Genomic DNA, 16184 nt, shown 5'->3' on the forward strand with positions numbered 1-16184 from the left:
ACTTGAGAGGAACATGAATCAGTGCACGTATGCGCACGCACAGTATCATAGTTGTTGCGATTGTACAGTTTAGAATTAGAGAGAAATATACTTAGTTGATGGTGAAAAATTCACTTCCCTTCAGGGATTACAATCTCCTATGATAGACACATCCATCAATCTTTTACTGCTTATCCTGCTCAAGGTTACGGGGGAGCAGGGCTCCGAAAATGTCACACCTGTAATTATCAACCCTTGAGCTGCAGCACTAAATGTGAATGTTCTCATCTAATGATCTAAATCACCTCATTAAGAAGATCACAATGAATCTCAGTATTAAAGGTTTGAGTGCATCCCTATGAGGAGTTAAGAACAACTTCTTGATGAATCACAATGACTAAAAGAACGGAAAGGAACATCATGTCCACTTCAATTTGGGTACACCCAGATTTTTAACTTCACTGCTTTTAAGTGAGAGTACTGTACGTGATGTATTCAAGATGATCAACAAGCACATCACACACAAAGATATCTCTCCTGATGAAAGATTTACAATGTCCTGTTGTAGTACCAAGAATGACTTGTAGGGGGCAGCCGTGCTACAGGTTATAGTAGTACAGGCTTGGGCTGTTATTTCACCTGTTAACTACTGTACATGGTCTTTCCTCATCATTTGATGGTGAGTGACTTTGGAGACACGTTACACAATCTTTTGGGTCTTTAAAGTGACAGAGCACTCAAATTGAGCCTTGTTGAATGCTATGAATTTAACCCAAACCTAAATTTGGCATACATGCACAAAAACACACATGCACGCCTTATTTGTTTTAAATCCATCAATAAAAGGAAATTTATAGGGATCCCAATAGTGCAAACGTTGAATTTGCAGATCGAAGTCCCTACTGGTTGTGTTTAAAAAGAGGCTGCAACTGACCCATCACCATGGAAATGAATCATACGAGAAGACTATCAGTTCTTGCTGCCATGGCAACAGACTTAACTCCCTATAGTACCGTTCAATGAAGCTGTTTTAAGTAAATACAACACTTTACTGTGCATTTATTATCCAAGTAAATACAATAATATTTTTAAATCTAAAATACTGTAAGTACATCTTGATGTGTGTGCTCTAGTTTTTGTGCTGTAAAAGCAAAGCAGGTTCAAAATAAATTAAACATCAGCCTCTAAAGCAAAAAAAAAAAAAGTCTATTTAAATGGGTTTAGTTAAAATTAGTCAGTTTTTGTTTGTGGAGTCCAACTACCCATGTTAACCTCAACAGGTGGGAAGAAAAATACTAGCAAACACTGCCCTCTAGCGGTGTAAAGTCATTTCCTCAGCAAATTGTATATCAATGCACTGAGGGCCTCAAGAGGCGCAGCACTGTAATAGCCTTTCAATTAAAACATGACCTTGCCTATGTGACTTGTGTATCAAATATGCAATTAGAACAAAAAAAAAAAAAAAAAAAAAAAAAAAAAAAAAAAAACAGGCAATCAAATGACTACCCAAACGTTCTCTATCATGCTTTCTGTTTCTTAGAAAAGGAGGTGTGAAAAGAGAGGAAGTGCAACATCCTCCCTTTGGACGTTGGAGGATGGGTGGAGCTTTACCACTTCCCATACACTTCAAGAATTATCTCTGTAACTTGAAACCACAATATTTCAATCTCACATGTACTCAACAAGTGTATTAAGTAGAAATTTAACACACATAGTATGCATAAGTCTGGCTGTTAAAAACTATTTTATTTGAACGCTATCCTGTTATCGAGTCGTCTTCCTCTTTTCATGTTGTCTTCATCTGGTTGGTCAAACAGTAGCACTGTGTACACAGTCTTCACAAAAGCTCTAAATAAACTAAAAGTAATCACCCAAGAGGTCATTAAGACAACACACAGCCTCAGTGGAAGAAAGCGTTGCTTGCTGTGGGCTTTATTAAATCATCTCGAGTAAACATGACAGCAGTTGATATTACGTCCTGTGTTTGTTCAATAGCCATAAGTCGGCATTATTCCATGCAATACAGAAGGTGGGCCAGGACACAGAGTAAATGCCATGCTCCAGAAATAGCAACAGCACATTTGCTCTTTTCCATGATGCGGCCAGGAAGGTAACATTTACACCCGCCTTCCCCCCGAAAAAACTAGGCTAGAGGACGATAACCTGAGGTTAGAGCTTCTCAAAGGAGAAACATCTTCCTCCAGTTAAGTCACAGAAGTGGGTCAGGAGGTTGGTATAAATTGTCCTGGAGTAAACTAATTTGTAAGGCAAATTATCGGTCAAAAACACTGATTGAGGCAAAGCACAACAGTAAAGCATACTTGGTAACCCGATAATTAATTCGGTAAATTATCATTCTTACGAGAAAGCTTATTGTACACAAATTTAAAGGAAGTGGAAAAATTATGAATGACCGTCCATGATGCAAAGTGATGGATTTAAAAAAAAGGCTTATTAAAATTCACATTGGAGCAAGGGTCATCCTTATTCTTGAAAAGCAGAGACGAAAAAGCAACATGCGCATAAATTTCAATCAGTATGCTCCAGTGTGAGCTTCAGTTGAGGCGGGCCTGAGCAGTGTGTAAATAACTTGTGGCAAGTGTTAGCTAATTAGCAGCACACGCATAATGACGAAAGTGCAAGGTGACATTTGCTATGTGAGGAGAAAACAATCTGTGGCTCAGCCTTCTGGTCTGTTTGGTAAAATTAAAAGATAAATACAAACAAGAAAAACAAAGTCCACACACAACATGGGGATGTAAAATAATATGAAGCGGGGTGGTCTCAAAATAAATCCTTGCATGCTGCATGTGTTATCTGTAATATTTGAAATATTCATGATGATACTTCCGTGAGGGGAATAATAATTCGTTTCACAAAGAACTAATTGCCTCAATTAAAACCATCATCTTACTGATATACTGTAACTGTACGAGTCGCTTCTGCGCCATCTTAATTCCACCGTGCATGCTAAAGTTAACGGATGATTAAATTTAATGCAAATTAAACAAACGATAACGTGCAGCGTCTACGTTTTCTCTGGAAGATCTCAATTTGAGACATCTCGAGTGGTGCTCATCTATGGATGCATTATGAAGATTTATGATCAGATAATCCATCTTTGTGTCCATTCCACATGATTAGTTGCAGTGGCAAGCTGCTCTGCAGCAATATCTTGTGTGTATGTTTTTGACTGATAAGGTCCTAAACGTAAAGAGAAGTTGATTATAGGCCATCAGAATATTGATCGCATAGCAAAACTCCTCAGGGATCATTACTTGGGCAATTGTTTGGCTTGACACTATCCGCCTTTTGTATAAAGTCAATAAACACTCATGCTTTTTAAATGTAAAAACAAAAATCTGTTAACAGGTGCAGCATGTTAAAATTCATTTGAACTCATAGCATATTGCTTTTACCTTACACATTGGACATTAGTTTCAATATTTAAAACTAGATCACATTTTGTAAAACAGTGAGCACCGGTTTACAAACAAACCAATCCAAAGTCATCAGAAGGCCTACAAAATATTTCTTCCTCAACGTAGAAAAAGAAAATCAACCAGCAGTTACTCACCATAGCTTGCGTGGCATGGTCTCACAATATTCGAATGGCGATCTACTAAAACCTGCCCCTGTTTCATCCCCTCTCTCTCTTAATCCCTATTTGCAATATTCATCAGCACAACCTCAAGACAAAAGCCACAAAGAGATGTTTGCTAATGCAGGCACTTGGTAGCCCACATGCACACAAGACTGATTATACAGCTATTAATGAGACCCGGAGGTAGAGGGATGTTCTCTTTGTAGTAGACCAACCGGGATTAGGAAGAGTTGGAGCAAGGAGAGGGATGGAATAGAAAGCACACGGTGATCTCTTTAACACCTGCTATGTGGTTTCTCATCCATCTACCTGTCTCACCTCGACCATATAAACGTGCATGTCACAAAACCACATTTATATTCTTGTCTGAGTGCTCGCCTCTCATTTTTCTTTACGCTCTCTCTGCTCCATAGAGCCCTTTTCCCCTAATCAAACAGCGAGATCAAAAGGGCACACACACACACTCTCACACACACTTCAAGCAAGAGTCACGACTCACTCATTCATATTCAGTGCCACTCCACAGCCAGCAGTCCAACAACACCTGGCCAGGGAGTGAAAGAGGCAGGTGTGATATGGATCCATAATATTATATTTGTGTGAAATAAATGGTTGTGCACTAGTCTCGGCAAATCTGGTGTGGCAGAATTAGCGGAAGAGATTCTTTTGCTGCGGTTATTTTACATGCACAAGTGAGTCAAGTGGATCAGTCTTTGAGGCGTGGAATTATGACATAAATAGAAAGTTGATGACACACGGAGGTTAGCAATGAGGCTGAGTCAGAGAGCAATACTGTCAAAGTCTGTCTATGTGGGAACACACATGGGATAATAGATAGTTAGCATGCACAGATGGATAAACACAAGCAAGCATCACCTCTCATGGCGACGGCAAACAATTATCGGGCTTTTCGGATGAATTTCACAAACGACAAGCTGGTGCTTCTCACACATGACACCCACGAAGAATGTTTAATGAAGCATGCAAATGACAAATCAAATGCCACAGTTGCATGCTGAAGCAGATGTTATCCTCAGCTATTTATGGAGACATAATGAAATGTAATATGATATTCAAGTGGGGTCCGTAAAACCAAAAAAAATCTTTTACACACTCCCAAAATTCTTCAAAAAATGCTGATAAAGTTTATGGGGTTTTTTTTCTGGACGGCAGGTGGCAATGTGGAAAAAAAATATCCTGGAAAAATTGGATAATACTCCAAAGTCTATCCGGCCTGGCATCAGGTGGGCAAGCATATTTCAAAAAGGGGTGGGGTAGTACCCCCACGGACCCCCCCTAGCTCCACCAATGTCTCAAACTATATTTATGATAAATCACATTTCTTGTGATTCCCAAGTGACATTACAGCAATGGATTGACCATGTCCCTGTTGTTAAATCAGCTTTTTAGTTATCCCAAAGATTTATGCTTCCTGCCGATAAGCTCCAAACCACAAACGGAATAATTTGTTCAAAAGACATCAGAAGAATCTTCCCTAAAGCCAAAGTTCTCATGAGACCTGATCACAAGTGGATGTTGTTTCTCTGATGTACTCCACAAAGCCGCTATGATTTCCTAAAATGAACCTCAGTCGGAAGGGATTTTACATTATTGATTCCTTGTCTGATCTCACACAGCCTAAAGAAAATTCACTATTGAAGCAAAATGTTATTTTCCAGCGTTGGAAAATACAAACACTCAATTTTGCTTCATTTGAGATCATCACAAATTTCATGACAATTACAAAGTAACATTAGAGATTTATTTACTCACCGGGATTTCAATGCTGACAAGGTGGGCTTGTCAATCCTGTAAAGAAATATGAGAGACAAAAAATTAATGATCATAATTATGTCAGAATTCCCTTGAAAGTAGTTCTGTGGGCACATGGAGACATGAACGACCGAGAGCATGAATATTAAAGAGTTAAGAAGGGAGCTTTATAATTTCATTTCATTCCCTCGGGTGATCTAACAACACCATTAAATGTCCCATTTCCATTTTACTGGCATCTGATCCGTACATTCCGTTCCGCTATATTTATTGCACTGGAAACTAGCGCAAGTTATCAAACTATCACAAATATATTTATTTCTTCTTGGAAGCATTTGTGATTCTTTAATCCCATTTCATATGGATGTATAATTGTGTGGAATTATTTGTAATCTATGTTATGCAGGGACAGTTTTTTTTTTTTTTTTTTTAAACCATGTCCAGTTGGTTTTATATGTGATTGTTTTTCATTAGCCAATAATGAGTGGTGTGAAATAACGCAATATCCGCATTCAATTATGTAACAACACTAAATGACTTAAAAATGAAAATAAATTGAATAGTTGTCTGTGTGTTTGCGGTTTGACAAACTCATTTCATCTTCGGTGTCAGGTTGTGCTGCCTCGGCCCTTCTGGGCAGTTAAAGTGCTCCAATGTGATGCTTTCAGAGTACCAATATGACAGCCAATGAGGATGTTGCCCACTCCAATGTGTCAGCACTTTCAACACTAATAGGGCTAAATGGGGAGCTTGTTCTGCACTGCATCAAGGGACTCATCTAACCAGTAAAACAGGAAACCTAATAGGTCAAATCTAATGCGTGTTTGTGTGCCATGTCACATGAGGCAAAATATACACCAGCAGCAGATTACAAAAGCTCCCACAATGGAGACAGCTCCGACTGTAATAGCTCAAGACCTCCACCCGCCCATCCTTGCAGGGAAACTTCAGCAACATCACTTCAACTTTAAAACTCAATGAATGGACATAACATTTGTAAACACATTAATTCAAAAGATAAAAATACAATACCATCCAAAACCACCAAATGACAGGCTTCTCCTTCTGAGCATTTTTGTCCCACTATTGTCCTCACATGGAATGCTTGCTCTGTATCCGCTGGGAAATGTGTGTCCTGTTGTCAGTCAGTGTCACTCTCTCTGTCTCTCTACTTCTCTTAGGCTCCTTTATTTGGGCTACTCTCTCGACCGTTCAGTCAGTTTCCTGAAACACTGCTTGCTTTGTCACAGGCAGTTAAACACAAAGCCTGAAATCTACAGATGCATTGAGTATACATGGTGATTAGAAGGGGAGGGTCAAAGGTGGGGAGGGGCCAGAAGAACCCATCTGAGTGTGAATGTTTATTTCCCACACACTCCTGCAGGTGGTTTTCGAACTCTTGAATTATGTTTAGCACCCAAAACATCTGCAAGCAACCAGTGTTACATCCCACTTGCATTAATAAACTCAATGCATTAAATATAATAACAAGTTATATTAAAATGTTAAAGAATATATAAGCTATACAACTCAAGTGTTTAATATCAGATCAGCGGGACACAAATCAAACAAGTACAGAAGGGGAACGAAGTATATAATGTAGTCAATGCTGTGGTGTGAAAAAAGGGAGTGTCCTTCCTGATACCCTTCCTCTTCATGATTTCACACGCCTAATGAAACTACTCAAGTGGTACAGCCCAATTTGAGCAACTCTTTAAATTCGTGTAGTGTGCAACACAAAGTGTAGTGTCTATTGGATTTTCCCTTTAGGGACACCAATGAGTCAGTCCGTCAATACATATAAATAAATAAATAAATAAATAAATACATAGAAAAAAGTACATGAATAAAATAGAAAATAAAAATAAATAAAAACAAAATAAATAAATATAAAAATAATAGCTTCTGGTGATGCAAGCAAGCACCTGAATCTTGCACTGTTGCTGGACAAATAAATCCCTGGACTGACAGGTTATGCTGAGTGTATAACTCATTCATCCCAATAAAAACAATGTCATCAGCAGATGAGCTCTTTATCCTTTTTCTATTTTTTTTTTGATGATTTCTATTTTCCATCTGTTCAAATATGCCCTGCAGTACCATGCTGCCTCCCACAGGTCAGTCTTGCCACTACGCCAGAAAGCTGGTTTGCACAAGAGTCAAGATGCCTAATATTGTTTTGTGTATGCAGTGCTGGTGACACACTATAAAAGCGGTGTGATAAATCCAGCAACGCTCACGTCACTGTCCAACATTTACAGGGCACTATCCCCTTGTCCTTAATATATTCCATAAATGTCAGTTTAGTTCATGCATCATTCGAAATCCTGTCATCATGTTTAATATGATCCATTTTTCGTTTAGGAGAGCAGATTATCATTCCTTTTGCATTTTATCAAATGATAGCCTACTTTTCATGGTTCTCCTCGTTGATGGATTTTAGTCAAAGTGACAGCACGCCCGCTCGCCCACGCATGCACGCACGCAGTATACATTCGCGTACAAAATCATTGACTGCAGTGCATAGTATAGTCTCGAACCTTTACTGCATGCACCGATGCACATAGAGCAAGCACACACACAAGCTGACATGATTGTTGGAATCAAGTGCAGAGCGTGGCAGATTTGCTGACGACACCTGGCAGCTCAGTACCGATGATCTTGAAGTAAACTCTCGAGTGTTGTGCTGCTGCTGCTGTGACCCTCAACTGTCTTTCCATAGAAATCCTTTCACAGAATAAACATCTAACCTTCTACAAATGTGCTGCATAATGACAAAAAGGCATCCATTCATTTTGCTCAGCTTCTTACTCACTCATTTCTGCCACTTGTGTTTGTAGTCCTGTCCTTTAAGTTCCTATCCAAATCTCATGACCTTGGACAAGGTAGACATAGATGGACCTTTAGATCAGCTCTTTTCACCATGAACACTTCACTTCAGATCCCACACCAATCTGTTGATTCCAGACTTCATTGTTTCCTAAGTTGTTAACGCAAGAGAAATGAACTCCGCAAATTTTCGTGCCAGCCACCACCAAAGCAGCAGAAGCGAATTCATGAGTTGCCCCAAAAGCTCTTCTCCTCCAGCATGATTCTCTCTCTTTTTTTTTTAACTCTGGTGTTAACAATTGAGATCGAGGGTTGCTACAAATCCAGTCATTCAACTCAGCAGACTGACAACCAGTCCGGTGTGATATGTCACCTGGGATGACTTCACCTAACCCACAACATGATAATACCATAAGAAATGAATGAATGGATTTCTGCCACTTGGGGAATTATACACACTCAATAGTTTCCTAATGCTTTTTTCACCCTGGTGCTTTTTTTAATCCCGCCTTTGTCGTCCAGCAACCCTCTCCCTGCCCACGTATCTGTTTTGTCTTCTTTCTTAATTACAGTATTTATATGAGAATCAAGCTGCCTCTGTAATGCTGGGCTAGAGACTACCTGTCAATACTGATGTTATGCAATATATATTAAGTCATATTTGATTTTTAATGCAAAATCTAGTGGATTATTTTCTGCTCAAGGAATGTTTGCTATCTCAGACACAGACTCCGAGCTGCACATTTCGCTGCATCCCTTTCTATACCGCATACAGTAGGGTATGCAACACACACACACACAGGCTTGATTTTGACTCACTCGTCATATACTGTAAATATGCAGACGCAAGCTTGAAGAAATAAAATGTCCACACATGCTTGACAATTCATGCTTGAACTGGGATTCACCCATTAACTGACGTGCAAGAGTGACCGTGTGCTAGCCAATAAAAAATACTATAGGCAATACATTTTCCATTCTCTCCATCCATGTTTGCTTCACTGCAACTTCACCAAACGATATTTGCAGTTGATTGAATGAAAATAGGGACATACTCTTCTTCACCACCCACGTACATATGCAGAAACATAACTTCATGCACACACATGCCATATGGTCTCATCAAGAACGTGGCAACCATGACCAGACATTGCAGCAGTACACAGAAGACAATTTGCATGCCATCACGCTTCCATTCACACTTGTGCATGTACTGTACACACATATGCACGCACTAACACCAGAAATAAATCCACGCATTTTTTTATAGAGTTTAAGGATATTGAGTACTCTCAAGTCAAGAAATCCTTAAAATAGCTCTCCACTTCACTTGCTTTGTGCAAATGCTGAGGAGTCGTTCAAAGCCAGCAACTCATGCTGCCTCTTGTCTCCATCTGGAGAGTTCTCACACTCATCATACAAAAACCACCAACAACAAAAAAAAAACCCCGCCTGCTTCTCCCATCAGTGTCAGCAGCCACTGCCTTACCTCGCCTCCCCTGAAGTTCCCTTGCAAGCCGGGGTGAACATCTTGCAGTCAACGCAGCATTAACAGTGGAGCGGCTGACAGAGGAGGATTGAGGCAATACGGGAGAGAAAGGGAGCAAGCCAGTGTGGGGGGAGGTAATTCACATGGGGGGAGGGTACAGCCGTAGAGCGCTGGCTAGGACAGAATTATGAGATGTGGGAGTGTGGGTGCATGTGTAAGCATGAGAGATGCTGTTACCATGGAGAGGGATACGCCTAAACTACTTTGAAGCTTTTTTTAAATTGAGGGCGGACAAAAAAAAGAAAGAAGACAAAGTCAGAATGTAAAAGGACAATAAAGATTGAAGCTCTGTGCAACACAATATATAAGTCGAATATACAGCATTTAATTGGGGATTATTTATTTTTATTATTTATTTTTACTATTTATTTATTCATTGATTGATTGATTGATTTTTATTATTTAATTTTTATTCATTTTCAATTTATGGTCTTGTTATTAGTTTGAACTATTTCAGCCTTGCAGTAATACAATTTATGATTCAGGGCTGTTGAACTTTTCCATCATTGGGATTCTTCGTAGAAAAGAGATAAACAGGCAAAATAAAATCGCACCCTTTGGTTTAAACTGTTTGTCATCGATCTTGTTTCCTGCCCACGGCTCTGACGACACACACAAAACCATCACACTGAGACAGAGGGCGGAAAGGAGAGACATGATTTAATTAGATCTATCCTCCCTGTGGATGAACCAGGGTAAACAGTACAAAGCCAACAGGTTATGTAAAGCTAGTGGTAACGTCGACCAAAAAATAGCACACGCACACACACACACAAAAAAACAGGTTTTAAGTACTTGTGAGGATTTTGTTATTTCATCTGCAAGCATTTTAATGTCTGTTTGTCAGGTCGAATTTGTTATGCTGGCTGAGGTTGCCTTGGAAACCTGTTTATCTCTTTTTCAGGGTTTTGCAGAGGTTTGAATTAGCTATAATTGGACCCCGTAACTAATAAATTACGCCACTGCTAAAAATAGGACTCTGTTTACATTTCAGTACGTGAGTCATGAGTGGCAAAATTTGTTAGAAATGTATAATTAAGTGCAAATTTATTTTGCTATAAGAGGACAATATACAGTGTTAATCTATGATTGTCTGGTGACCTGTTCAGGGTGTATCCCGCCTCTTGTCCAAAGTTGGCTTAGAAAGCATCAGTCTCACCCATGACCCTAAGTGACCTACTTATAAACCTTAGCTTCAGATGTATACTGATGCAATGTTATCGAATAAATACTCAGACAGAACACAGTTCCTTTAAATGTCTGATTACTATTATTTAAGAGGGGGAAGGAAGGACCCCATGGTGAAATGAATTAAACATTTTCAGATTCAAATGGAAATGATGTGAATCTGTTATGTATGTACTCATTATGTCATTATTATGCACTCGAAATTCACTCGCTATTTGAAACAGTGGAAGGGTAGAGGAAGCGGTTGCAGAGAAACACTGTCACCTTGTGGTCTTAATTCCAAACTGAAGTAAAAGTCATGTGTATTTGCTCAATTTTAATGTGTAAATAATAATGTACAATAAACAGTATATTGTTTGCAAGTGAGAGTCTCGACCAGGGGTGTCAAACTCATTTTTGTTGCGGGGCACATTGTGGTTGTGGTTTCCCTTAACGACTTATATAGAAATGGATGCCCCCTGATATTGCACACAGACATACACACAAGAGATTCTGGTAAAAAAAAAAGTTCAACAAATTTCTAATTTGATAGTGGGATTGCAAAAATAAAATCCTTGCAACATGTCACTGTTATTAAAAGGAAGACAATTTACAGTTTTTATATTTTAAACATTGAGTCGTCCCATATGATTCGCCTTTGCGGGCCACATAAAGTGATAGGGCGGGCCGGATCTGGTCCCTGGGGTTTAGGTTTGACACCTATGGTCTACTGAACCATCCTATGCTTACAATGCAATATATGACAAAAAAATGTTAACTTACCATAATGGGTTAGGTTTGGATTGTTATTCATTGCCGTGTCTTCATCTCTGCAGAGCTTGTGAGATGCATTTCAAATTATTGTCGTACATGTAAAGGTGAATTTTTTTGTGGCATTATTGAAGAATTTGCATTTATACAAGACTCTTCAACATTCTGGAGACTAAAGCTTATTTTAGCTAAGACCAGGTGAGACGTTTGGTTTTTAAGCACGGCATCATGTAATGTGAAGTGATGAATCAAATTTATGTCATCATGTAAAGTGAATTCATGTTGTGTACATCATCATATAAAGTGATGTGCCAAAGCACCCCCAAACACACATGAAAGGTCAACAATGCTTTGAATTCTTTGACCACAAAGCTGTGTCAGCATTTGTTGCATTTAGGGTGTGAGTGTGATGAATATAGACGTCAAGTATCCCCGACTTGAGATGCTACTAATCATATGAATACACACAGACAAGAAAAACAACCTCAACCTTCAGTGAACATAATCGTAAGATACGAAAGCAATCATGGGGAATTATGTAGTTGTGGGCTTGTATATATTGTTTTGTTAGAGAGGAGGGGGCTTCTTTCTTTTATTTTTTTTATTTTGAATGTTTTAATTGCAGAGGATTTTAATTGCATTTTGAGTTGCATTTTTGTGAATGAAAATTTTGATTTAATTTGACATGGTGAAGAGATCACCAAGCCAGTTCTGGAGGGCAGCCATCCTGCATAATTTAAATGTTTCCCTTCTCAAACATACAAAATGATCACCAGCAAATGATTTGGATCATTTGAATTAGGAGTGTTGGAGAAGGGAAACGTTTAAAAACATGCAAGATAGGGGCTCTTGAGGACCAGAGTTGGTGACCTCTATTATAATATGAGTCACTGATGGTGTTGTGGTTCACGTAAATAGTATTCAGGTCAATTTAACAAAATGGGGGGTTTTCGTGTTACAGAAAATGGAAATGTCAGGTTTCACATCCAAAGGTCTACCTCCAAATCCTGCTCAGCCTGCTGGGTCAAGGTACAGCACCAATCATCAGCAGGTTGCCAGCCAGAGCAGGGGGTTCAATGGGTTCATTCCTATACAAAACTGTTACATGCAAGCGAGTTCAATGATGGCGACGGCCAGAATGCAGTTTGTACCAATGAGTCATCAGAATGTGCAACCTCATCCCCAGAACACAGAGACACTTGCTCAAGTGTTTGATCAGGTAGGTTGAAACGCACATCTACTAATATATTTCGTCATGCACTGCCCGTTTTCTTTTTTTCCACTTCCAGACAAACTTCGTACCAGAGGTGATGCTACCTAATGGCATGAACATGCGTCCTGTTGGATTATTGTAAGTAATAACAGGTGACACTATCTGTAAATTAAAAATTCATCATTTTGTTATTTTAGCAATGGTTACGTTGTACAGGTTTTAATGAAGGCTTAAATTTCACGGTCCAACATGTAAAGTTGTTATTAGAGGAGAGAGAGGAACATAACACATAAACAATAAGTGATAAAAAAATACAAATGTAGGAAAAAAATTTGTGGATCTGCTGTAACATGCTGCCGAGTAACAGGCAAATCTTTGCACTCCATGTAAAAAGCAATAAACATAAAATTAACATTAGGTATTTTCCCATATTTAATATACATGTTGTTTGTTAACCATATTCAAAAGTGAACTAGGTAATATCTAATAATAGTAATGTGTTTCTGTTTACTATTCAGGAATGGAGAGCTGTTGTATAAAGTTACAGCTCCAAACTATGCTGCTCCTCTCCCACCCACCATTCCGAGGATTAAGTAAGATTTTTTTTAAAATACAGAAGTATAGATATTTACAGTGATGCATATATGTATGAAAAGAAACAATAATCAATGATTTCTTTTTCCTCCAATTTTAGGAAGATAAACAAAAAAACAGATCAGACGTATGTCAAGAAGCCCCCAAATGCATTTATGTTGTTCATGAAGGAACATCGACAAGCTGTTAGGCACCATTCTCACCTAAGAAACAGTGCAGATATAAACAAGATCCTCGGAAGAATGGTAAGCACAACCGCTGTCAATAAAGTGTATAAAAAAATACTACTTTTGGGCATAATTCCAAAAGATGTGTTTGACGTCAATATAAAACTACGTATCACCAAAAGAAAACCAGAAAAGTCAGTACAGTGTAGTGGTAACAGTTGGAACAAGGACTGCCTTTGTCAATGTGGAGGAAATTATGTAAAGCTCCAAATAACAGTTCGTGTCAGCCAAAAAATCAGGTTGCTCCTAGAAAGAAAGGGGCTAGTGTTGGAACACATCAGAAATTCATTTGGGATCATCAGAGGCATTTTAAATCATGTAGTTAGAAACTCATGCGCTACAAAATTTACATTTCTATGCTAATATTTTATTGTCCATACATAGTGGCATTTGCTACCTCAGGAAGAAAAAGCTAAATATTACGAGCTGGCTGACAAAGTGAAGCGACTTCATTCACAGCAGCATCCAGACTGGTCCTGGAGGCACAACTATGTAAGTGGGACTTATTGCTATTTCCTATAAATAAAATTGGTTAATATTTCCTTTTTTTTTATTTAGGGAAAAAAGGAGGAGTGTGATCATATGGAGCCAGATGCCAACAGTGTGCAGGGTAAGAAATGTGTATGTTTAATTAATTATCTATGAAAAATAAGTGAATAAGCCATATTTTGGTATCTATAGCAGCCCTGGTGCCAGAAGTCGAGGAAGGAAGTGGACAAGCCGAGACAGATTTTGAGGATGACCCTGACTCCTTGTCGCTGAGTTCAACAACAGTTGAACTTTCCTTGGAAGAGCACATTTCCCAAATATACCTTAAACAGCCACCCAGCTTGAATCAGATGATTAGCCACGCTCCGTCTCGATCGCCCAAGCATTCATCGTCAAGGTTCCTTCCGGACTGTTGATTTTTTTGGATGGACTTTAATTGTGCACATTGTTCCTTTAGCAAACATTGGGAGGATTCCGATGCAATGGAAGACAACAGACTGACTTGCAGCACGTAAAAAATCCGGCCTCTGAACTTTCTCCGAAATACATATATGCACAGTTGAAAGTCTTCAATTTTTATACATGATTAAGAATCTTGCAGATGGAATGTGTTTATTTTCGATCTTCTTTTAAATGCTGGAAGGGAAGACAGCCTGTTCTGACATGTTGGCATTACATTAATGCACTTAAGTTCAGAAGTGTTTGGGCAATGACGGTGCTTCTAGACTTGAGCCTTTCAATGCCTAAACAATGTGATTTGAAAAAAGCAAAAAGTAATCTTTCAGTTTTGAATTAGGAGGTTTTGCGAAAATACGGCATTTACCCCTGCAGTGTGAATTGATTGTGTAAATTTGAAGGTTTGAATTTTTCAGGCAGTTTAAGTTCAAACTCTTGGAGGCTTTTGTCATGTACTGCCAACAAAATCAAGTAGAGAATCCACAAAAATGAAAGAATTGGCAACCTGCTATCTAACTTGAGCTGTTAAGATGTTTTTTTTAATTTAGATAGCTTTGATTTTTGTAAATATGACTTCCTAATGGTGCAAGTTCAAATAATTAGTATTTTAAATTCTTCACGACCTACAAAATGTCTTAAAATTTGTGCGGAATACTATGGAGCAGTGTATTTTTAAGTTTTTTAATTCCTGAAAAAAATCAAATAAATCACTTTATATACTAATGGTTGATGGCTTGAGAAATTTTGCTCAGTTTCATTTGCATCAACTATTTAGGAAAAAAGTTGCCTATCATTTCCGATTTCTGACCATCTCCAGAAAAATGCCGATACCGTCTCAGCCCGGAGATGCAGAGGCAAAACACGACTGAAGAACAACCCAACAAAGCGCCTGTCTGGCTCATCTGTGATTACTCTTCTTCGCCTCTGAGGCCTGGATAAAGCAATGAAAAGCAATCCTCAACTGTTGACTTGGACAATCATTTATTGATTATACTCTGTGAGATGAATAGAATCTTCGATTTCTGAGCAACCGGGAAAGCAAAACTATTAAGAACTCTCACTTAATGTCTACTGAACCCTTTCATACGATCAAAACACTGTACGATAAGTTTTTCTGTCTTAATTGCAAGTCTTCTTGGGATTGACCAGGTAAGAGGTCCTTGATGGTTCCTTCACTTCTCCTGCATCTGCAAAAATAAGCAAAACTCTCCGTGCCCTGATGCTGGCCCCACAATTACAATAGATGTGATTGTAGTGACTCCTAGTGGTAAAATGGTTGAAGAACCAAATATAAAGTACACAGAAGCCATTTTGAAGTGACACATGGCAGGGAAGAAGGGTTTGGTATCATCCACATCCACTCACCTTGATTTAGGTTAATTAGCATGTATAGGTGGTCCTTGGTATACAAATATTTACTGATTTTAAATGTGCTAGTGTTGGCTATTTTGATATGGCGCGTTAAAACTTACATGCAAATTAAGTTTAAGTCATCAGCATAGAAATGAAACTCCTCTGCAGACCAAGGATCCA

The 16184-nt window shown here is 38.7% G+C and overlaps 2 protein-coding genes across 3 annotated transcripts in view; one reads left to right on the forward strand and one right to left on the reverse strand.

Moving 5' to 3' along the window:
* The window catches only part of LOC125971954 (rap1 GTPase-activating protein 2), a 35147-nt gene extending 28536 nt beyond the window's left edge, over positions 1-6611 (reverse strand). The window contains exons 1-2 of the mRNA XM_049725149.2: positions 6389-6611; positions 5357-5392 (exon numbers count right to left, since the gene is read on the reverse strand). Of these exons, the coding sequence (XP_049581106.1) occupies positions 5357-5392; positions 6389-6429 (77 nt within the window). The 5' untranslated portion in view covers positions 6430-6611. The remainder of the gene's footprint in view (positions 1-5356; positions 5393-6388) is intronic.
* Positions 6612-12042: 5431 nt separating this feature from the next.
* On the forward strand, positions 12043-15312 carry LOC125972452 (transcription factor 7-like 1-B). Of its 2 annotated transcripts, none has more exons than XM_049726136.2 (8): positions 12043-12179; positions 12634-12891; positions 12962-13023; positions 13404-13478; positions 13580-13724; positions 14091-14198; positions 14265-14316; positions 14388-15312. In XM_049726136.2, exons 1-8 carry the CDS (start codon positions 12129-12131, stop codon positions 14609-14611), a joined length of 975 nt encoding a protein of 324 aa, XP_049582093.1. In that variant the 5' UTR covers positions 12043-12128; the 3' UTR covers positions 14612-15312. The 2 variants fall into 2 exon arrangements, with proteins under 2 accessions (XP_049582093.1, XP_049582094.1); XM_049726137.2 differs by having other exon boundaries at positions 14391-15312.
* The last annotated feature ends 872 nt before the right edge of the window (positions 15313-16184 follow it).

The sequence above is a fragment of the Syngnathus scovelli genome, chromosome 7, assembly GCF_024217435.2.
Source record: "Syngnathus scovelli strain Florida chromosome 7, RoL_Ssco_1.2, whole genome shotgun sequence".
NCBI lineage: Eukaryota > Metazoa > Chordata > Actinopteri > Syngnathiformes > Syngnathidae > Syngnathus > Syngnathus scovelli.